Source organism: Sapajus apella, unplaced genomic scaffold (assembly GCF_009761245.1).
Source record: "Sapajus apella isolate SASKATOON/1434 unplaced genomic scaffold, GSC_monkey_1.0 scaffold13, whole genome shotgun sequence".
NCBI lineage: Eukaryota > Metazoa > Chordata > Mammalia > Primates > Cebidae > Sapajus > Sapajus apella.
In genome coordinates this window covers 284,834-309,038 of record NW_022436953.1, presented here as the reverse complement: position 1 = coordinate 309,038, position 24,205 = coordinate 284,834, and the positions used below count along the sequence as shown (strand labels likewise).

Genomic DNA, 24,205 nt, shown 5'->3' with positions numbered 1-24,205 from the left:
CTTACTGGGTGTCCTTGGGTAGGTGGATGGATGGAGGGATGGATAGATCGATGAATGCTTGAATCTCTTAAGAGAGTTGCCAAACCTCATAGTTCCATCTGTAAACTCCTTGCCTGTGTAGGAGAATAATATATAACTCTTAGTCTCCTTTTCCTTCCAGATGTTGAAATGCTTCAGGCCAGTACATCTAACCCAATCCCTGGAGACGGTTTCTCTCGGGCCACTAAGGACACTATGATCCGAAAGTTTTTAGAAGGTGAGTGGTAGACATGAGGAGGGAAGCTAAAAGAGTGAAAGAAACAAAATGCAAGACGTTGTCTGGTTCTCTTTGAGGGTTGCTCCTGTCAAGGAATGGGCTGCTGCATACATGGCATGTGACGTGAATAAAGGCACTGCGCCTCCCTCTACTTCTCTATCTTGAGCTCCCCCATCAGTCCTTTAGAGGTGGTCCAAGAGTTCCAACCAGTGGAACCACTTGTTTGCGTAAACAAGTTGCCTTTAGCAAGACCTCCTTTTAAAATGCATATGTTGCTTTTATTTGACCAAAATTTATTGAGTGCTTACTATGTGCAAAGCATTGTTCTGCATGTTGGGGCTGGAAATAAAAAGAAAAATAAGCTCTGATGAATGCCTTCAGGAGACTCTACTTGCTGGTAAAGGAGGGGAATACAAACAAGGATTACTAAGTTGAGGCTGTTATTTAGTGGCTAGGAATGTGAACTCTGATCTGTTCTCAATTGTCTCATCCAGTTAGTTGGAACACCTTAGGCGAGTTACTCAACTCCTCTGGGGCTCAGTTTCCTCCATTGTAAAATAAGATAAATATTGTGATAATTAAATGAGTTAGTATGCATTAGGTCTCAGAGCACCACCATGCATATAACAAGCAGTTGATAAAGATTTATTATTGTTTTTATTATTATTGAAGGTTTCAAAGATAGAGGGTGTTAAATTGCATGAGTCATTCTTTAACCCTGTCCAATCGTTTACAATGTATGGTGGGGTCCGTTAATCAAGTAGATATTGAAAGCAGAGTGCTAAGAGGATGGGACTCAAGGGGACAAAACTACACTGTGTGTAGTTTTCACAGTGAAGAGGAAGGAAAAAAACTCTAAAGCAGTGGTAGATAAACCACAGCCCGGCCAGCTGACTGTCTTGTAAATAAAGTTTTATTGGAACACAACATGACTATTTATTTAGTATTGTTTACGGCTGCTTTCATGTCACAGGGGCAGAGTTGAGTACCTGCAACAGACTTTACAGCCTCAAAGGTTGAAATATTTACTATTTGGATCTTTAAAAAATGTGTTCTGATCCCCACTCTAGAATGAGAGGTTTTCCTGAGAGAAGAGTCCTGGGCAGTCTGTTTCAAGCCCTAGATAAGAAGTATCACTTTTATTGGACAGTCGGCAGTGAACGCCCCACCTTTCTTAACTAGGGCTTTGACAGTTAGTCTTATCTAGGACTTTCCCTAGTTCTAATGGGATGAATAACTGAATCCCAGGAGTAAAACAGAGATGATGAAGCCTTGTGCTCATGTCCTTGCACTGCATCGCTGGGTGTCAATGAAGGTGGCGTGAGTGTTTTCTCAGTTGCTTTGCATGGTGTTCTGAGCAGATGGTACAGGAAGTGATATTGGGGAAAGTCCATGGCAGAGGGCAGCACTGAGAAAACAAGGTGGGGTCCCTCACTCTGCTTTTGTGACTGGCAGACACCCAGTTTGTTTGGCCGCCGCTTTCAGTCACCTTTCTCTGTGTTTCTAGGCAACAGCATGGGAATGACCAATCTGGAGAGAGATCTATGCCATCTTGATCAGGAAGAAGATGTTTATTACACAGTCGATGAAGATGAGGCCTTTTCCGTGGACCTGGCCAGCAGGCCCCCTGTCCCAGTACCCAGACCAGAGACCACTGCTCCTGGCGCTCACCAGCTGCCCGACAATGAACCATATATTTCTAAAGGCAAGTGTGGCAAGGAATGATGCCCAGCAGGGTCTTTGGAGCTTCTCAACAGGGATTTCCTGGATGATCTGGCTTTTTGAACCATTGCTCAGAGACTATCCCCTTCTAAATGGTCTTCAACCAGCCCTAGTAGACAGGGTCATATCTTGGGACAGATTATGGAGCTAGAATAGGAGCAATGACCAGAGTCAGTGCTGGCCTTCCATGAAGTATTTATGCACAGTTGCAAAGGCCGGTAAACAAGAACCCTGATAAATTTTTATCTCCTGAAACCCTTCTTGATATTATTAATTTTGAATAGTTAACATTTATTGAAATCTATCAAGAATGCTCTATCTGGAACACACCATTTAATCTTTACAATAACCTATTAGGTAAGGACCATCATTATCTCATTTTACAGATGAGGAAATAGAGGCTTTACAGAGGTCACTCAACCATAACATAGCAGAGCCAAGAGTTGAACTCAGAGAATCTGACTTCACAGCCCTGGCTTTTAGTTACTATGCTAGGCTGACCATCTATTTATGTTATTAAAAATTGGGTTTTGACTTCATAATTGTCCCTGGGACTTTAGTTAGATACTGATGGCATTGTTGGTTTCACTATTTTTTGGAGTTGGTTGCAATAATATGGTTACAAGTACTTTAAGAGTATTAGAAATAGGCCAGGAGGGGTGGCTTATGCCTGTAATCCCAACACTTTGGGAGGCCAAGGCAGTAGATGACTTGAACCTGGGAGTTCAGGACTGTCCTAAGCAGCATGACAAAACTCTGTCTCTACAAAAAATTAGCTAGGTGTGGTGGCACGCACCTGTAGTCCCAGCTATTCAGGAGGCTGAGGTGGAAGCATTGCTAGAGCCTGGGAGATATAGGTTGCAGTGAGCTGAGATTGTACCACTGCACTTCAGCCTGGGCGACAGAGCAAGACCCTATCTGAAAAAAGAAAAAAAAAAAAAAAAGAATTGCCAGATCTGTGCCCCTGAACTATATTCTGTTTTTCAATGGTATCATCATGTTATTGGGGGGTGTGGCAAAAGGGAATTATAAATTGGGGAAGGGTAGCATTCACCCAGAGCCCTAGGTAGTTGGATTGGGGTTGCCAGATAAAATACAGGATGCCCAGTTAACTTTGAATTTCGAATAAATAGCAAATGAGTTTTTAGTGTATGTCCCAAGCAAATGAGTTTTTAGTGTATGTCCCAAATAGCACACACATTTTTGTTTTGCTTTTGTTTTGCAAAATCCAGCAACCCTGAACTGGGTAGGAATACAGTTGTGAGATACTACGTACAGCCAGGTGCAGTGACTGCTTATGGCCTGCAGTCTTCTTGGGTAACATCTCCTTGGCATGAGCAGCAGACACTGTTGGTTCCCTGCCCGTGTCCCCCTAGCCCTTTACATTTCTGTGTTCACTGGCTGGACCCTACCTGTCAGCACCTGTGTCTTTCAGCCCAAGGGCTTCCTCTAGCACCTGGAGCTTTCTCTGCCCTCTTACAGGACAGGCTGAAAGCACTGGAGAATTAACACACAGAGTCGCTGCCCTCAACCAGTGCCTGACAGAAGGTGTGGATGAATGTCCCAATTTACTTGCCCCTCCGGTGGGATAATTCTTAGTTACGCATTCTACATTGATTTCTAGGGATTCCAAAGTTGCCCACAGTGTAACTGGCTTGATTACCCACCATTTAGTGCACCATCCACTTCCCCGGCTTACTTCTGTCACCTCTCAAATAGACTGCGTGCACTTGAATCCTTGTCTCAGGTTCTGCTTCTGAGGGAACTCCATCTAAGAAGCATGCAAATATATGCTGGTCATTCCTAAATAGCGGAAGGAGTAGGGAACAGTATTGTTGGCATGGCTCATTGTAGGGAGGTGCTTGGACAGGGGCACAGATGATCCTTCAAGAGCCCTGATGGGCTTGCTAGGAAACTGTGGAGAAGCAAAGGAGAGAAGAGAGGCAGGAGATGACAAAAGGGGCAAAGGATTGGACACCAAAACACCTGGGTTCATCTCTCAGCTCTTGCATTTTCCAGCTGTACAGCATAGGACATTGGGAAGTCATTTCACCCTTTTCTTTCTTTTTTTTTTTTTTTTTTTTTTTGAGACAGGGTCTTGCTGTGTTGCCCAGGCTGGTCTTGAACTCCTGTGCTCAAGCAATCCTCCTGCCTCAGCCTCCCAAAATGCTGGGATTATAGGTGTGAGTCACCGTGCCCAGGGCCATTTTACCCTTTTAGGCTTTAGTTTCCTCATCTATAAAATGGGTATTGTAATGTTACATGCATACATTAATACATGTCCTAATAATATATACTAATACTCTGCCATAGCCTTATTGTGAGGGTCAGATGAAATAATACAGAAGGAAGTACTTTATAAACAGTAAGGCATTATGGAGACATTACTTGGGTTAACTAGCATGCCAAGGTATTGCTGACTATTGGCAATAGTCTCAAAGTTCAGATGTGAATAATGATAATGAAAGCTAACACTGAGTGTTTACATGGGCCAGGCACTGTTCTAAGTACTTTCCATGTATTAACTCATTTAATACTCATTATACTCGAGTGAAAGAACTATTATCATCCCCATTCTACAGATAAGAAACAGGGATAGGGTGAGGTCAAGCCACTTGTCCAAGATCCTATGATTCACAAGCCACAGAGCTAGCATTTGGATTCAAGGGGCCTCTTTCAGAGCCCAGGGAGCCAGCGTCACCATGCCATCTTATCACTAAGTGAACATTTGTCATGTCCCGGTTTTCTCGCCTAACCTTCATGAATCTATGCCTCATAAATGACTTCATCTTAATCTCTTTGGAGCTGTACACTTACTATAATATTCTACTGCCTGGAGTTCTGTCTTATGGCACTAGTTGGCATTTTAAGTGGCATTTCCTTTTATTCTCAAATTTCAAAGTTTTCCATGGCTAGCTTCAGGTGTTCAGGGGTCCAGGCACATGTCCTCGCTCCCATTACTGTTTTCTTTAATGAGCTTATAAATTCTGATCATGTCCTCTGGCTGGCTTTGTCTTTCTAGTTTTGAGATTGTATCTGTTTAGTCTGCCATTACTTGACAATTCCTAGTCCTTTTCACTAATTGCCTCTTTCTGCAATTTTGATTTACAAAACCACATACGGTGGTCCTAGGTATGGATTCATTATTACTATTATTTTGTACTAGATTTTGATAGTTTTTCGGTAATCAGAATATTCTTTATCTCATAGTTTTTGCAGAAAAAAATCAAGAGCGACCTGGGAATTTTTACGTTTCCTCAGAGAGCATCAGGAAAGGTAAGCCAGATGTTATATGAGCTGAACTTTTGGGTGGTAGAAGTGTTTGTAGGTTAGTGATTTCCAAGTGCAACAATAGCTCTGTGGCACTGAAAAATAGAGGGATCCAGTCCTGGCCAATATGGTGAAACCCCATCTCTACTAAAAATACAAAAAATTAGCCCGGCATGGTGGCAGGCACCTGTAGTCCCAGCTACTCAGGAGGCTGAGGCAGGAGAATCGCTTGAACCTGGGAGGGGGAGGTTGCAATAAGCTGAGTCTGAGCCACTGCACTCCAGCCTGGGTGACAGAGTGAGACTCTGTCTCAAGAAAAGAAAAACAAAAACAAAAATTAAATAAATAAATAAAAGAGAGATCCAAAGATACCTTAGGGTGGCGCTGTCTGAGAGTCTTGTACTGATGGTAAATGGGGAGAGGAGGAGATCAGGGTCCTCTACAATGTTGTACAAATTGGTCATACAAATGACCTTAATCTAGTGGAAAGTATCCGTATGGCACATAAAAGTACAATCTAAACACGGAGGTTGATGCCAACAGGATGAAAGTAGGCGGCCCAGCACCCAGTCTTTACCTAATAATACAGCCTTTCTGGGCTATTTACTTACCTTATCTATACTAGTTAGACTATACTTTGATTCAACTTTTATTTAAAAGATATTTTGCTTGCCATTGGGGAACAACTTGGAAGTCTCATTTTCCTAAACACTTTTAAAGGAAGTTTGAGGAGCTAAGTGCTCTTTTGTTTTTTTCTTTATTAATTTTTTTTTGTGCTAAACAGAAACACTCAGTATTATTCCACTGAGGATTCTTTTGAAAAGTAGCCGTGACACCATCTAAGCATCCGAAGGCATCCCCCAAGGGCTCTGGTAGTGGGAAACGGGAACTGGTTGGCTTGTACATTTTGTTTTTTCCTCCACTGCATCTCCCAACACCATTAGAGAGCCTTGAGAAGGGCAGTTGGGGTTGGTGGCTCATGCCTGTAATCCCAGCACTTTGGGAGGCCAAAACAGGTGGATCACAAAGTCTGGAGTTCGAGACCAGCCTGGCCAACATGGAGAAACCCCATCTCTACTAAAAATACAAAAAATAGCTGGGCATGGTGGCATGTGCCTGTAATCCCAGCTATTCAGGAGACTGAGGGAGGAGAATCACTTGAACCCGGGAGTCGGAGGTTACAGTGAGCTGAGATCAAACCACTGCACTCCAGCCTGGCAACAGAGCAAGACTCCATCTCAAAAAAAAAAAAAAAAAAAGGGCAGACCTGGGAGAAGGATGTGTGAGTGTGTGTGGACAGATAAGTGAATGGTTGGGCAGACTGCTAGATAAATGTCTTTGAGCCTTTTTCAATACTCACTGGTGAAGCCATTTCTCTTTTTTCTTCTTGTTACATCCCTGAATCACAATGCCCAAATGGGGTCCTGCTGGAGAAATTTAGATTCAAGTAGCCTCATATGAATTTAGTGAAATGCCAAGATGCCTCAGTGGCCCCATGGTTGCTGTGAGTAGATCATTCCCCATAGAACTGGATTCATGGCCTGGAGAGAGATGAGGGTTGACTCCGTATTACTCTAGAAGCTCCAAAGCAGAGAACTGTGAATTTGTAATGTGGGAGAGAGGCTGGCACAGGAACAACCCAAGGGTAGCCAGCCGGAAGCCAGCACCTACTTTATACCTGGTGCTGTTGGGCTGGGTCATGATTCCATTGGTGTTCCAGTCTCCTGGGGCATTTCATGACCATCAGTCCACAATCATTGTGCCCCATGCTGCTTAGACTCAGTGAGGGATGAGAGTGGGGCTAAGGGAAGCATCCTAGCTAAACTCTCTTCCAGTGTATTCTCTTCTGGGTGTGGATTTAAGTCTAAAGCAGTGGTTCTCAGCTGGAAGTGATTTTGCTCCCCCTCCCTAAAGAATATTTGGCAATATAGGGGAAATGTTTAGTTGTCACAACTAAAGAAGGGGGTGCTGCTAGCGTTTAATGGGTAGAAGCCCGGGATGCTGCTGAGAGCCTACAGTGCACAGGGCGCTCCCACACCGTAAGGAATTATCTGGCCCCAAATGTCAATAGTGCCAAGGTTGAGAAATGCTGTCTAAAGGCTTCTCAATAATTAAGGCTTGACTGCTTCTCCAAGAATACACCAAATGGTGGATGATGCTGATGCAGCGGGAGGGCCTGGGGGCCCTGGAGTGGGAGGCTGTGATGGCTTCCCTGGAGGCTTTGGCAGCAACATTCAGGCCGAGGTTGTGGCTGTGGCTGGGGCCAAGGCTCTGGAGCTCATGGAAGGAAGGCTGAGAACAAGGAGTGGATGCCTGTCACTAAGCTAGACCACCTAGCCAAGGACATGAAGAGCAAGTCCTGGGAGATCTCTGTTCTCTCTGCCCATAAAGCAGTCTGAACTGAGATCATTGACCTTTTCCTGGGGTCATCTCTCAAGAACGGGGTTCCGAAGATTATGCTGGTACAGAAGCTGATCCAGGCTGGTCATTACACCAGGTTCAAGGTGTTTGCTCCCATTGAGGACGACAGTGGCCATGTCGTCTGGATATTAAGTACTCCAAGGAGGTAGCCACTGCCATCCAAGGGGCCATCATCCTGGCCAAGCTCTCACTGGGCCTGCACAGAGAGTTTACAGGGGGAACAAGATCAGCAAGCCCCACCCAGCCCTTGCAAGGTGACAGGCTGCTGACTCTGTGCTGGTGTGCCTCATCCCTGCCCCCAGGGGCACTAGCATCATCTTGGCCTCTGTGCCCAAGAAGCTGCTGATGATGGCTGCTATAGCTTGGCCAGGGGCTGCACTGCCACCCTGGGCCACCTGTGAACCTAGGCCACCTTTGAACCTGGACCACCTATGAACTTGACCCTTGACCTCTGGAAAGAGACTGTATTCACCAAGTCTCCCTACCAGAAATTCACTGACCATCTCTCAAGACCCACACCAGAGTCTCTGAGCAGAAGACCCAGGTTCCAGCTGTGTCTACAACTTAGGGTTTTTATATAAGAAAAATGAAATGAATTAAGCCTGTTAAAAAAAATAATAATAATTAAGACTTGGCAGATTCAGCAGATTTCACACCTCCCTTAAATGTTGCAGCCTTGTCTTTAGCATGACAGGCTTTGAAATTATAAGCTGCTTTCTTCTCCCCTGATTTTATGTTGTATCTCCCCCTCCTTGTCCACATGTAATTGTTCTTTTGAGACAAGTCCTCTTGAGCCTGTGACCAGCCTCATTAACCCCATGCCTCTGGTGAGTGGTCCCCAGTTGGGGAGCTGTCAAGCTGAGTTTTGCCATCCTTTCCAGAGGCGCCTGTCAGACCGTGGAGGGACAGGCCCCAGTCGAGTATATATGACCCTTTTGCGGGGATGAAAACTCCAGGCCAGCGGCAGCTTATCACCCTCCAGGAGCAGGTGAAACTGGGCATTGTCAACGTGGATGAGGCTGTGCTTCACTTCAAAGAGTGGCAGCTCAACCAGAAGAAACGATCGGAGTCCTTTCGTTTCCAGCAGGTAACTGGCTTCGTACGGAATTTGTTTCATGTCTGCTTCCCCCTTTGACAGTGGAGGAGGGCTGGGCCTTGGTTGCTTGTGTATTGCCCTACCTGGACACCCATGGCTGGGCCTGCGAACGTTTGAGTTTGATTGTAAACCAGTGAGTGCGTGTGAGTGTCACCTTGGTCTGTAACCACATGGCTCCCGGGCTGAGAGCTGGATGGCTTTTCCAGGTGCCATGAGGCTTGAGATCAGGAACAAAGGCTCAACTACAAACCCTAACTCTGCTGCTGTCTCTCTGCATTGGCTCCCTGCTTCTGCTTTCCAGCTTTTTTCTTTTTAGAGTCCCTCTTTCTATTCCTACTACCAAATACCCTCACAACTATCACACTTTAGCACTCAAAGAGAATGTGGAAAGCTCCCAAGAAATATGATTAAATGAACAAAACAAGTTACAGATACAAAACCACCCAAATTAAAACAACTCAGACACATCCACACACAAACTGTATTTCTATGGATGTGTATATCAATGCAAGGACAAAGATCTGGAAACAGCCGCCTCAGGCCCATTCCAGGGACCACCTCTTGGGAGAAGGACTGGGGTGTCAGAGGAGACTCTGGCTCTACCTGTATAATTTGAAGCTTTTATGAGAATATACAACTCCATACCTGTACCATAAGTATACACTATGTATAATTAAAAACAATAAAAAGAATGCGAACTCAACCTTAGGAAGCTCATTCCTAGTGCATCAATGCCTTTGTATTAAAAAGGAGGAACTGGAGCTTAGGGGGTTAGGAGACACGTCCAAGATGACTTTCCTAGTACAGGGCCAAGTTAGGGCTGGAACTATTGCCTTTTCTCTCCACCTCCTCAGGCCGCTTCCTTCAACGTACTAGCCAGGCTCAACCCTGCTTACCCTCAGAGATCAGACAGGGTTGGGCACGTTCAGGGTGGTGCGCTGCAGACCCTGGCGGTGTGTATTCTAACCTCTGTTCTTACGCTAGCTGACATACCAGCTTTTGAGGCGGAGAGCAAGCAGCATCCCTCCAGGGCTGAGCTGGGAGGCCGCCTTCTGGGAGAGGATTAGTGGTAAAGAGCGGGGAAGTGTGTCATCAGGCAGTATTGGCTGAGCTCTGACAGTGCTACATTAGGAATTGTGCTCAGCATTGAATAGAACTGGTCTGTTTCGCTCATAGACGGATGTGAAATAAGTATTGTTCCTCCTGTTCCACAGAAAACTGAGGCTCAGAGAGGCAAAGAGGCAGTCAAGGTTCAAACATCCCCTTTCTCACCCCAGAGCCTGTGCTCCTTTCTGCCTTCTTAGTGCTCCTTAAGACAGGGGCACCCACTCTGCCAGCTGCCTCCCTCCCTGTGGGGGTCTGAAGGGTGGGAGGACACCCTAGAGAGCCGAATGCAGGAATCACGGGTGCTCTTCACTCAGGAGCCCCAGGGAGGCTGCAGTCCTGCTGAAGAAAGGCTGGCCCTGGCTAAACAATGTTTTTTATCTCCTTGCCGAGTTGTGCAACCACGTGACACAGTAATTCAGAACAGAGCTCTGCAGCCGGCAGCCTGAATTTACATCTTTGTTCTGCCACTTGTGGCTGGATGACCTTGACCTTGCTGTGCCTCTGTTTTTCCACCTCTGAAATGTGAAGGGGGAGGACTAGGTGATGTAAGCCACTGTAAGCAGCACACCTGGCACATAGTAAATAAGTGATGAATGTTAGCTTTCTATGTTTATGTCCAAAAGACCTCTTCCTTTCCCATGAACTGGCCCAGAACTCTTGGGTATAGCAGACAACTGGGGTCCATATTCAATTGGCAGAGAATCCCAGCCCCTGGGGGCTCACATTGCTAGTCTCCGGGCACTTCCTGAGTATCCCCCATCCAACGGTTAGTGGTGTGGAGACGTTCCTGGGTGGAGGCCTCATCTTCCTTTTCCTCTGCCTCTGTCCACTCCTCTGTCTCCTTTACATCGCCCTCTCACAGGTGGACACTGAAGGTTTCCTTCAGCTCCCTCTCTGTGCGGTCCCGCGCTTCCAGCCACCAGTTGGCTGTGTCCTCCTGAGGTGCCCCAGGCCAGCGGCAGCTTATCACCCTCCAGGAGCAGGTGAAGCTGGGCATTGTCAACGTGGATGAGGCTGTGCTCACTGCTGTCTAACAACAGATCATCCCTCAAGGCCGATTCCCTTTCCCAACACTCTCTCTGTGCTCATTGTACCATCTTCTCTTGGAGATACGGATGAGACTCAGAGCCTCTTTGGCCTTCTCCTGTGCTTCTGCACACCCAGCCAGCGGCGTGTCCTGCTGGGTCCTGCTCTGTGGCATTCATCCTCTTGCATCTGCTTCTGTCTCTCCATTCCTCCAGCCACATCCTCGTGTCAGCTTCTGTCACCTGCATCTGGCACATTCCATAGTCTCTAGGAAGGTCGGCTGGCCTTTGTTCTTTCTTTTCTAGTTGACTAGAACCTTAAAACCATGACAAGGTCACAACGTTCAGCGTTTCCCTGCTGCCTCCTGGACAAAGCTCAGTCTCTTCATCCTGCAGCCGCAGGCCAACGCTTGTTTTCAGTTTGGCCTCCTGCAACTCCCCCACATGAACCTTCTACTCCAGCCAGATTGTCTGGACATCTTCCCTGGGGCATATTCCCTAGAATGCTCAGGCACTTAACTTCAGGGTTATTGTTAATCGACTAAAAGAGAAACAATCTTGACCCTCACATATCTATTCAACATTTATTGAGTGATTACAATGGACCAGATGGCAGGATTACAGAAAGGTACAAGACCTGGTCTCTTAATGTTAGAGAGCTCACCGCAAGAGTGTCACATGGTGAGGCAGTGCAGCCCACATGCCGCATGGCTAGTGTGGTCAGTCACTAAGGACCGGAGCATCTGGGGAGGCTGCAGGGAGAAGGTGAGACTTGATGCAGGCCTGGAACAGACTTGTGGAGAGGAACCAGCATCCCTGAAAGTCAGGGGAATGATGTGAGAATACAGTCTCAGAGACAGGAATACCTGTGGAGTTTTTATGAGCTCAGCTAACAGGCATACAGGAGAGGGGCCGTGTAGAACAGAGCTGGGAACCAGAGGGGAGGAAAGACTCTTTCTTGTGGAAGAGTTATCTTCTCTTCAGGTACAGATTCTGTGAATACTTGGATTTCTGGAGGCTGACTGAATCTGCTGAGCCACATGTGCATATTGTAAATGTGACTGCAATGTGATATACCCTACAAAAGGCATACAATCAGAAACTCTCATGTCCAGAGGGTGTCATTCCGTGGTACACTTAAAAAATAAAAAAAATTCTTTTCCAGGAAAATCTTAAACGACTAAGAGACAGCATCACCCGAAGACAGAGAGAGAAGCAAAAATCTGGAAAGCAGACAGGTACGTGGCTTACCAGGGCGCTGCATTGTGTGGGACATTGCTGTCATCTGTTGTCCTCGACTCCCCTTTTGGCTGTGGCCTGAGTGGGGAGACCACTTGCCCAGCACTCATTGCGCTGTTTACAGATCTGGGTCCCCCGCTAGACTGTAAAGGCCTTTTAGGCAGGGATTATGTCTTATTTATTCTATAAACAATCTGGTACCTGGTATACAAGACATACAACTCTGCATCCTTTCCTCCTTTTCACACAAAGAGGATGGTGATACTTCCTCTGCAAGCACCTGACTCTCCCCTTGGTAGTTAGGAGGACGTATGTTTTCTAAGCAGAGAAAGGAGAAAATTCCATTTAAACAGTGTCTGTTTTTTCTGATTCTGGTGAGCAGTGGCATCATCTGCATCTGCACCGTACACTGCTTCAGAAGCCCAGGCCCCAGGTATAGCAGAGCTCCCACGGTGCAATAGCAGGGCCACAAATTCTAGCGGTGTGCACTATGGACTGGGCACCCCTGCTCACCTTAAGCCTATCCCCTGTGCCAGCCATGTGGTACCACCACCCCTGAGCAAGAAGCTGGTGTTTACCAACAATGCACCTTCCCACAGAGGGCCTCTGGCATGGTGGGCCTCTGTGATTAACGCTGGCCAGCCTTATAGCAAGAGGAACATGCAGGAGAAGGCTTTCAGAGGCACTCAGATCTTGAGTGGAGCCTTATCACACGAGGAACCAAGTAGAAATCTAGCCCTCTTTGTGCACAACTTCCAAAGTCTCTCTCCAGCTGCCATCAACAGCCCAACTTCCCATGAACCTGGTTGGGCTGGTAAAACCCTGATCTCCAAACAGGACATTCTTTCCTGCCATGGGCTCCTTGCTCATGCCATGCCTCTTCCTTCTCACCTATATGAAAACTACTGGGATGCAAGACCCAGCCCTGGCAGCCCCTTCTCAGTGATGCTCTCCTGGACCACTCTAGGCCATGGTATTCCTTCCTCATTCAGCATATGTGGGACCTACCACCCCTTCCATTCATCTGGCACTTCCCTTTTTCTGTCTCTGGTTGATATCACTTCATTCCTTTATCCAAGCCACTGGCAGTCCAGAGATGTTCTGCTTCCAAAGCACATCCTAAATCTGGTCATTTCTGACCATTTCCCATGTCACTGCTGCAGCCAAGCCACATCATCCCTTGCCTAGACCAGGGGAGTAGCCCCTCAGTCATTTCCCCATGTTCACTCTTGCCTTTCTACAGTTAACCCATTGTAGCCAATGATGTTTAAAAGTGTTTAAAATCAGATAATGCCACGCCCTTGATCAAAGCCTTCCAGGGGCTCCCATCCCACTCAGGGTAAAATCATATTCCTACTTACAGCCTACAAGGCCCATGTGATCTGACCCCTGAGCCCATACTTCATTCTCCCCCAAACCCTGTGCTCCAGTCCCAGGACTCCTTCTTATTGCTTTAACAAGCCAAGAGCATTTCTCCCTCAGGACCTGTGCACTTGCCATTCCCCTGCCTTCCCCACATCTTCACCTTCTGGTCCTTTTTCACCCTTCAGAGTTCAGTGTAGCATTTCCTCATCAGAGGCCTTCTCTGCCATTCTCTCCAGAGGAGCCCTCCACTACTCACTTTCAGTTCCCTGGCATCCTCTCTTTTCACATATCACAGACTGGAATCATCTTTGGTTTCTGTTTTCATGGTTATGGTCCAACACCTCATCTCCCTCCTAGTAGAAACTCCACATGGACAGAAACATGTCTGCTGTGCACTCCATGGAGTCCCCAGGGTGCAGCATGGTACGGTGATGGAGCTTCAGAAGTCTTTGTTGGAATGATTGGCTTCAGGAAACTGTTTGGTGACACCACTCATTCATTCCACACATAACAGGCACCAGGCATGCTGCCAAATACAGAGACCTATGAGACACTAGCTTCACCATCTGGTAGCCTAATGAGTCAGTTATCTTTGTATTCACACAGGTTTGGCTTTCCCTACTAGGGTCTGTTCCACCATGCCTAATACAGTGTTTTGCAGGTAGTACTAACCTAGTGAATGTCAATGATTTGGGGAGAAGAGGGGTTACAAGGTTTTAACCATCGCAGAAGGTCAGAGAGGTCATCCTACGACTTCTGCTTGGGTGTCTAGATTTTAAATTTACGCTGCCAGTACCTGAGTTCACACTTGTCTGTCCTGCTGGTTGAGAAAAAGAGAAAGGAGAGAAGGCAGAAAAGCTGTTTCAAGATGTGCACAGTCATCCTAGGGTCAGATTATAGGGGTCTCAGTGATAAAAGGACTGAGGTGCTTTTTAAAACTAGAGTCCATAAGCCTAAAGATAGGAGCCTTGATGAAATGAAACATTTCAGGGCTTTAAATATAAACAGCATCAAGAAACCTGTGATTTGGTGGCACACCCAGTGTTTGAAGGTCCAAGAGTCCTAGTATTGGAGTCACATGTGCTCAGCAGTCTGGGATCAAGACCTGAGCCTTCTGGGTCTCTTCACATCCTGACCACTCACCTAGGCTCCACCTGGTGCCACTGGAGGTACTGAAGCAAGACAGACGCACATGCAGAGGAGTAGAGGGGATGGACTCTGGGGCCAGTGAGGTTGGGTCAAATTCCTGCTCACTGCTCACCCCTCACTAGCTGGGAACTGTGGGCAAGATACTTCACCTCCCCGAGCCTCAGTCCTCCTTTGCAAAACGGTAAAAGTGAAAGTGCCCACCCCATTAGGGAACATTGGATGAGTTAGGGTATAACCAATGCCTAGCACAGTGCCTGGTACATAAGAGTACCCCTTAAAGTGTCCATGCTCTTGATTACACAGAGGCCCACACACCAGCTGGGGTCCTCTCAGGCAGGGCCATCCAGAATGAATCACAAGTTCTGGAACATTATGCAAGGTTCACCCAAGGCTGATCAGGCTCTGAACAAGTGATTTATACCCACCAGTAGCTATATCTAAATTAGAATGATCAATATCTACATTTTTCCAAAAGATCATGGCTTAGTTAGCTCTATCTCCACCCCTCATCCCCTACTCCCCAAGAAGCAGACCCTCTGACAAGGATATTTTGGGGAGAGGGGTGTTAAATATTTGTATGTTTTATATTGGAGCTTTAATCAATGTAATAACTATTGAGAGATTAAACTGTATATAATTTGACACCAAACAAGAATGACCAGGGACAGCAAGCAATCTACATGGGTTCTGCCTGTCAGCCCCAAGGGCCTCCTTGTTTGTGGTTTTTATTGTAATAAAATATACATAACATAAAATTGACCATTTGAACCACGTTTTTTTTTGGGACCAAGGCTCGCTCTGTCGCCAAGACTGGAGTGCAGTGGCATGATCACGGCTCACTGCAACCTCTGCCTCCCAGTTCAAACGATTCTCCTGCCTCAGCCTACTGAGTAGCTGAGACTACAGGCACACGCCACCATGCCTGGCTAATTTTTGTATTCTTTTAGTAGAGATGGGATTTCACCATGTTGGTCAGGCTGGTCTCAAACTCCTGACCTTGTGATCTGCCCGCCTCAGCCTCCCAAAATGCTGGGATTACAGGCGTGAGCCACCGCGCCCAACCTTGAACCATTTTTAAGTGTACAATTCAAGCCGGGTGTGATGGCTCACACCTGTAATCCCAGCACTTTGGGAGGCCATTGGGAGGTTGAAGTGGGAGGATCAGTTGAGGCCAGGAGTCTGAGACAAGCCTGGTCAATATGGCAAAACCTTGTCTCTACCAAAAATATAAAAATTAGTTGGGTGTGGTGACATGTACCTCTAGTCCCAACTACTCAGGAAGCTGAGGGAGGAGAATCACTTGAACCCAGGAGGCAGAGGTTGCAGTGAGCCAAGATCTCACCATAGCACTCCAGCCTGGGTGACAGTGCCAGACTCTATCTCAAAAAAATAAAAAGTATACAATTCAGTGGCATTAAGTACATTCACAGTGTTGTGCCACCATTACCACTTCCATTTCTAGAACTTTTCTCCCCCGATAAGGATTTTGGAGCAAATAGCTGGTGTGGGTGGTGATCCCAGGGACTATGGTGGGGATAGGGAAGTGAGGCAGGAAGGAGTCAGTGGAGAACACCCACCGAGGAGCAAGAGAGCTGGGACATTTATACACCAGCCCCCATCAGTTGTTGGTGAAGGCCTGCTGGGGGAGGAGCACCCATCGTTCTGCTATGAGAAACAGCCTCAGGCAATTGGAAGTTGGACCCTGTACTGCATACCCAAGGGCAGCATTTGCCAAAGAAAGGGCATCATTTATAGTTGAATAAATGTGACATATTATTGACACATTATAACACAGATCTGTGGGAAAATTAGGGTTGATGAATAATGTTTGTGCATAAAGGCTCTATTCTAAGAATGTAACCCATTCTAAACACAGGGACTGACTATTCATTTCAGAACTTCATTTGCCCTAGGAAAAAAATATTAATCTTTAATTTGGGTTAGAATGCCAAAGAGAATTAAGAAAATTAAGACTGTTCTTAATAACTTGACCATTTTTCTTCAACCCCAGGGAGTTGTTTGCTCTTACTGGGCTGGTACAGAGCGTTGATAGTGTAGGAAATTAGAGAAGGGCTGGTGAGAGCCAGGGCCTCACAGAGAAGATAATCAATATTTGTGTTCTGGGTGTATCCTGTGGGGCAGGACATGGAGGAGCTAACCGGGTCCCAGGAAACTCGGGTTCTGATTCCTCCTTTGTCACTGAATCACTTTATGATCCAGGGCAATTCCTTTAGCTGCTCTGTGCCTCAGTTTCCTCACCAGGGTTATACCTGACCTACCTACTTAATGGAGAAGTCATGAAGTTCAAAGGAGCTATAATAATGCATATAAATGCACTTTGGGAAAGCACTATGCAATATAATCATGATAATTATCCCTAGCACTGTACCTTTATTCAAAGAATATCAGGATTTTATAAACATTTGGACTGGCTCTACCTGATTTTCTGAACTTTTGACACCCCTATTTTTTTTCCTGTGTATTTTACTTTCCTTCTTTATAGAATTAGTTGAGGTTAAAAAATTGCCTCCTTGAAGTTAACTAAGCAGACCGGAATCTCCCTTAAAAAAAAAATATATATATATATATATATTTTTTAGGCCAGTTATGGTTGCTCATGCCTGTAATCCCAGCACTTTGGGAGGCCAAGGTGGGCGGATCATGAAGTCAGGAGTTCAAGACTAGCCTGGCCAACATAGTGAAGCCCCGTCTCTACTAAAAATACCAAAATTAGCCGGATGTGGTGGCATGTGCCTGTAGTCCCAACTACTTGGGAGGCTGAGGTAGGAGAATTGCTCGAACCTGGGAGGCAGAGGTTGCAGTGAGCCAAGATTGCGCCACTATACTCCAATCTGGGTGATAGAGAGACTTCGTCTCAAAAAAAAAAGAGAGATTTTTAAAAAGCTAGGTCAGAACTGAAGGAAAAAAGAAAAAAAGCCTGACACTTGTTTGGTTTCTTAAGATGCTGTGGGTGGCACCCATGTGAAAGTACCCCTGGCTGTCCTCTGTCCAAGTGGCTCCAAGCTGGTATGGGTGCTTCCATGGCATGGTTGTAGCTGAGAGAGCCCCAGCATGTGAAAAAGACCTGGATTACACAAACCCTGGGAAGCTGGTCAGACACTTGGACTATACACCACACCTGGAACTAGAGTCCCCAGATGAGGAAGGCTCATGCCTATGCAAGCCAACAATCCACGCCGAACATTCTCTGTGCAGAATGTTCGCTGGGGACCTTAGTGTGCCCTGTCCTCTCGCCGCTCCTTCATCCTGTTCTGGTTTATCCATTCACCCTGCCAGATTTCTGGCTTTGGCAGGTGGCTGCCCCTGGACTCTCTGAACTTCCTGCCACGCCTGTCCCCTACAAGGGTAGAGGCGGAGGAGGAAGTGGTACCAGAAGATAAAAGGACACGTCCCCAAAGCTAACACCTCTTCTACCCAAGTTTATACAGCTACCACTGTATAAACCCTGCGCCTGGGCTTGGGAAGGTCCAAGGCAGCCAGGGGAGCCTTGAGGCAGGAGCACATCTTGCCTTCAGGAGGAAGTTGGTGCTGGTGCCCCCAGACTTTTTTCCTCCTTATTAGAGGAGCTGTTTTCTGTTCCTAGAACCCAGCATTAGAAATGTAGGGAGGAATAGAGATAATCTCTGGGCAGAGCTAAGCCAGTAAGGAGGCCAGGTCAGTGCTTTGCTCGGCAGAGGCATCAGCTGTCTTACCTGTGGTCCTTGCAAGTCACAAAATCTTTCAAAGACCTGAAGGACTTCCTTTCATTAGCTTTCTGGGTCATTACTGTCCATGTGGGCCAGCTACCCCCCCCACCCACCCGCCATCTTTTATGCAGAGAGCCAGGGGCTGTACGAGCAGTGGTTAAGAGCCTGGTCTCCGGATCCTGTGTTCAAATCCTAGCTCTGCCACTTACCAGCTGTTTGACAGGACATGCTGCATCACTTCTCTGTACCTTAGTTGCTGTTGGCATTGATGATAATAGTATTTACTTCTTGGGTGTTGTGGGGATTAAGTGAGGGAAAAATGCCAAAGCTCTCAGAACGGTGCTTGGTGCATAGGGTAGCCTGTGATTACAGTCAAGGATGGACATATCCCCCCTCACATAAGGCGAGTGATTCAGAGCGGGTAGCTGACTTGCTGGACTTCCACAGCTGCTCAGCGGCAGGGCTGAGGGCCCAGACCTTTCCCTCGTGGCTTGTTGCTTCCGCTCCCTGGTGCAGAAGCGCTTCTCTGTCCCTTTCTCACATCCTTCTGTCCCTCTCTTCTGTCTCCCAGTGACAGCCACATAGGATTCAGTACAGTTTCAGTGCTGAAGGGGAAGGGGCCACCAACCCAGGGCCCCTCCCCGTCTTATCAGCTTTTCCCCTCCCCTTGGGGAGGCAGGTAGAGGGAAGCTGCTGAGCAGCTTGGCAGGTGACAGTCTGGTGTCTTGAAGCTCATCCCTCTTTCCTCCAATTCCAGACTTGGAAATCACAGTCCCAATTCGGCACTCACAGCACCTGCCTGCTAAAGTGGAATTTGGAGTCTATGAGAGTGGCCCCAGGAAAAGCGTCTTTCCCCCGAGGACGGAGCTGAGACGAGGAGACTGGAAAACAGACAGCACCTCCAGCACAGCAAGTGAGGAGCTGGGGTTGCAGGGGGTGGGGTCTTCTTAGCTGGGCTCTAGCCTGCGCCCTTGGGCCTTAGGAAACATCCTCTTAAGAGCCCAAGATATCTCCAGTGGGGCCTGGTTGGGGTTTGAGAGGTGTAAAAGATGGGGCAGAGTTACTGTTTGCCCATGAGGTTTGCTTCGTATCCCACGAAGCCCAGTTGCATCATTATTACTCTAGCCCTTTCCTAAATATGAAAACTTAATACTAATAGTTAACATTTATTGAGCATTTACTATATTCTAAGCCACTTCATAGATTATCTAATTTAATTCTCACCAAAGCTCTGTGAAATAGGGACTATCATCTCTGTTTCCTGAGGAGGAAGCAAGAGGCGTAGTGCTCTGTTCTAGGTTAAATAGCTAGTGTGGAATAGCCAGGATTTGAACTCAGTCTGGATACAGAGCCAAGACTCTTAGCCACTGTTCTTTGCTGCTTCCCCAACTGTGATAAAGCAAAGGAAAGGGCACAGAGTCAGACATATCAGAAAATAATGGACTCAAGTAAAATAAAAAGAAGAAAAAAAAAATAATGGACTCAAATTTGAACATTCTAACTTACAGGCAGGTTGAGGATCTAATTAGGTAATGCCTTCCTTTTGGCTGGCAAGCTTCAATAGCTGTCTGATTGCACAGACAATAGAGGCTGATGCACAGGCGGGAGCTGAGGGCTTTGTTCCCATATCCAGGGCAGTGTTAGCTGACTCTAGACACACTGGCTTCACAAGCCACGTAGACTGAGTTTCTCTTCTTTCATACATTTCAGTGCTAAGAAAACAGCTAGGAAAGCAATACTAGAGCCAGAGAGTAGCTGATGTTCAGGACTCATATCTCCTGAAATGTTGGGCAGAGAACCCCATAATGCATGTTGGAGCAGGAAGGTTTTCTAAGCCAGGGGTTCTTCATCTTTTCTGCATCACAAAGCCCCTTGAGAATCTGATATATAATTTGGCTCTGTCTCTAAGACACATGCACAGGTCTGTGACACATACACAATTTTGCCCACCATGGACTTAGGTCAAGAACCTCTGAACTAGTTTTCCTCCATCCTTTATAGAGGGGGTATTTGTGACCCAGAGAGGGAGAGAATTTTGCCCAAGGTCACGTAGCCAGTGAATAGGAAAGGTGCGAGTAGAACCTAGTTCCACTCTCTTTCAGGTGAATGTTTCTGCCATCATTACCTGTCAAAACAGACGCCCAGCCTATTACATGACTGCCTGGGAAGTCTAGACTGGACGGAGGAGAAAACTTCCCCTTACGTAATAGGGGTGATCATTTCTATGCAAAGCCCCCTGGGGGCAATTTGAGAATTCTGACACGTTCAGGAATGGGAGAGATATTCTCAGGAATCACAGGTAGCAGAAGGAGCAAGGGACAGGTGGCTATCTCTATCTCTGAGACCTGTGGAAGAGGAGAGGGGAAGTGGTAGAACCCTCTCAGGGCATAGACAATGCATCCCAGGGTGGGAGAGGAGAGTGACAGCTGGAAACTTTACAAGACAAATGCCTATGTTTTTAGGGGGCTAGCCTGGAGTGAAGAGAAGATGAGAAGAATAAATTACTTTTCCCCTCGTGTGGTGGTTTAGTGCCCAGGAATGGCTGGCTCATCTGGTTAGAAAATGTTACTAAATGACAAATCAATGGATTTTACTCTACTTTGTGGCTATAGTCTGCACCCAGTCCCTGTTATACATTTTCCGCTGTCTATTGCCATGCAATGAACCATGCCAAAATGTAGTGGCTTAAAACAACCTTTTATTTATGCCTGATCTTACAAGTTGGACAAGACGCGGTGGGGATGGTGGGTCGTCTCTCCTCTGTGGCATCAGCTGGGGTCACTCAAGAGTTGGCGTTCAGCTGTAAGCTCTGCTTGGGATGAAACATCCAAGGAAGCCTCTCATCCTCCAGGGCCTCTCTACACATGGCCTTTAATTCATAGCCTGAACTTTTTATATGGCAGCAACATCTGGAGAGGGAATAGTCCAAAGGGAAAAGCCCCAGCGTGCTAGTGCTTAGCAAGCTTTGGCTTGCATCATGCTTGCTAATGCCATGTTGGCCAAAGCAGGTCATGTGGCTAAGCTAGAGTGCAGCGGGGGGCAAGATCCTGGGCGGGGGTGGGGGGGTGACTTCGGGTCACTAGTGGTTAGTCTACCATCTTGAAATGGATGATGGTAATGAGAGCTGCTTTCATTAATCAAATGCTTATTCTTTGCATGCCCTGTGCCAAGCATGTCACCATATTTTCAGGTTCATTTTATACAACAGTGCTCTGAATTTCTAGATAAGAAAATGAAGCAGAGAGGGTAGGCGACTTGCCCCAAGTCTCTTGGCAAGTAAGCAGGGGGTCTGGAATTGATATCCATATCTTCCTGTGCTTTCAACTGTGGGAGTGTACTGCTTTCGAAATAGAAATAGTTCCCATGGCAGGGAGGGAGAGTGAGGATGGCCCAGCTTATCCACCAACTGCCCCTTAACCCCATGAATCACACCCTAAAAACAGCACTGTTTTTATTATGGTGCAGCTGTCATCTCTTGGAAACCACAGAAAAACAGTTGCAGGTTAAACCTGGTTATAACTAAAAATTCAAGCCCCACATATTAGTGTTATGTTTAAGCAAACAAAAGTTTCATAACAGAAAGGCTGTTGACCTCCTAGGTTGTCTGGCCCAAGTTTCTTTTTTCTTTCTTTCTTTTTTAAAACAGACAATAGTTTCAAGTGTAACTAAGTTTCTTAAGAATCATATTATACTTTTATATATTCATTTTTTTCTCTCACTCATTGATCCACCAAATACTGAGGACAGCTCTGTGTATACTGAGCTAGACTGTATACTAGAGACCCAGAGATGAAAAAGAACCAGAGCCTGTCTTTAGGAGACTCATAACAGAGGAGAGAAAGTACAAAAGTAGCATAGTGTTAGATGCTTGTCCAATACTTCTCTCCTGATGATAGAAGCCTACCAAGGGGAGGGCACTGCCCTCCTTCTCCCTGGCAAGTATGAAGACGAGGGGAGCTGGGGCCAGAGTCTCTTTCCAACTGTGCAGCCCAGAGGGGATTTGGGCAAGCAAGTCATCAGCCTGGAGAGGAGGAGGGCCAGGGCCAAGATTTAGAGCCAAATATTGGGGTTGAAGATTTAAGAATGCCAACAGAAGTGACAGTGGAAACTGATGGGTATGAGTTTCTGGAGTCATGGAGCCGGTGCCTGTTGCAGCTTTATTACTTCTTGCTAGCAGATAACCTTCAAAAAGATGATGGCTCATCGTAAGGGAATGTGGCGAACACTAGGGAATGGCATGGGGAGGCTTAGCCCCAGAAGGATGCGGGCCTGTGGGCTCAAGGGGTCACTTTTAGTAGGGGGAATGTGGAAAGGTTTTGATAGCATTTGTCCTGAGCCTTGGAGACTGAGGAGGTTTTAGACTTGTGGACAGGAGTGGGCTGGGAGGAGTAGGGAGAAAAAGACAGCCTGGTCCTTGAACAGTGTTGTGTATGGGTAACTGAGTAGAAAGGGACGGGATCACATGCTCATTAATAAACCAATTCTGCATCCCCTGGATTATAGAAACATTTTAATATAGTATTTTAAACTTAAAAATCTGTCCCCAAGAAATAATTCAAAATTATAATCTTAACCTGCTCTATTCAAACTAACAGCTAAATTAATTAGGTCAAAGTTGATACCAGAATGCAGCCAAAACTGCTACCTATAAAGTTATGTGGCTAGGAGCTATCTGAAGTGGAAATTCAGCAAACCTAAGATCTTGGCTATGTTGTTAGTGAGAATATTGGAAAATTAAAGTTAAGATCTCCTTGTTTTAGTTGGTTAACTCTTATTCTTTCTTCTTCACTGCTAGATCACCATGTGCTTATTCTAATGCTGTGCTGTCCAGTGTGGTAGCCACTGGCTGCATGGGCTATTTAAATTTTTAAGTTAATTATGACTAAATAAAATTTAAAATTAATTTCCTTGGTTGCACTGGCCATGTTTCCTACTTGCTACCATATTGGATAACACACAATAAAAGATGTCCTGAAAGTTATGTTGGATGGTGCTACTCTAATGATACAGGTGATAAATTCCCAACTGAAAAGCCTTGAGTGCCTAAACTCACAGAGTCACAATTCTGACCATGAACATAAATTGTACTTTTGAGGGCCAGGCATGGTGGCTCACACTTGTAATCCCAGCTTTTTGGGAGGCCGAGGTGGGCAGATCAAGAGGTCAGGAGTTTTGAGACCAGCCTGGCCAACATGGTGAAACCCCATCTCTACTAAAAATACAAATATTAGCCAGGCATGATGGCACATGGCTGTAGTCCCAGCTACTTGGGTGGCTGAAGTAGGAGAATCCTTGAAACCAGGAGGCAGAGATTGCAGTGAGCCAAGATCGTGCCACTGCACTCCAGCCTGGGCAATAGAGCAAAACTCTGTCTCAGAAAAAAAAAAAAAAATTATACTTTTGAGTGTGTACTTTGCATTTTCTTTTGTGTCAAAGGGTCTGGCCCCTTATTACAAGGTGTGTCTGCATGGGTGATACATACGTGTTTGCTAAAATTCCTAAGTAAAAAGCTGTAGCAACAAAGTTAGTTTGCAGATTTTACAAATACTGCTGAAGAGCTGAGAGTCAGCACCTTTGCTGTCTTGTCCGTCAAACTGGAGCACCACTATCAAACAAGATTTTCATAGGAGTTAAATGGCAATCACATTTTCAAAGCCCTCAGTCAATGGTAGCAGTAATGCCAAAGTTAGTCATCAAAAAGTGAATAATTTTGTTTTATGCTGAAAGAAATGGAACTCTAATAAAATGGTCTAAGGCTGGACACAGTGGCTTACACTTGTAATTTTAGCACTTTCGGAGGCTGAGGCAGGAGGATCGCTTGAGTCCAAGAGTTGAAGACCAGCCTGCA

The 24,205-nt window shown here is 46.2% G+C and overlaps 1 protein-coding gene across 1 annotated transcript in view; it reads left to right on the top strand.

Moving 5' to 3' along the window:
• PIK3AP1 (phosphoinositide-3-kinase adaptor protein 1) overlaps positions 1 to 24,205 on the top strand; it is a 129,930-nt gene that overhangs the window by 95,926 nt on the left and 9,799 nt on the right. The window contains 6 exon segments of the mRNA XM_032281153.1: positions 161 to 256; positions 1,764 to 1,961; positions 5,189 to 5,254; positions 8,551 to 8,756; positions 12,063 to 12,135; positions 19,115 to 19,270. Coding sequence (XP_032137044.1) covers positions 161 to 256; positions 1,764 to 1,961; positions 5,189 to 5,254; positions 8,551 to 8,756; positions 12,063 to 12,135; positions 19,115 to 19,270 — 795 coding nt within the window.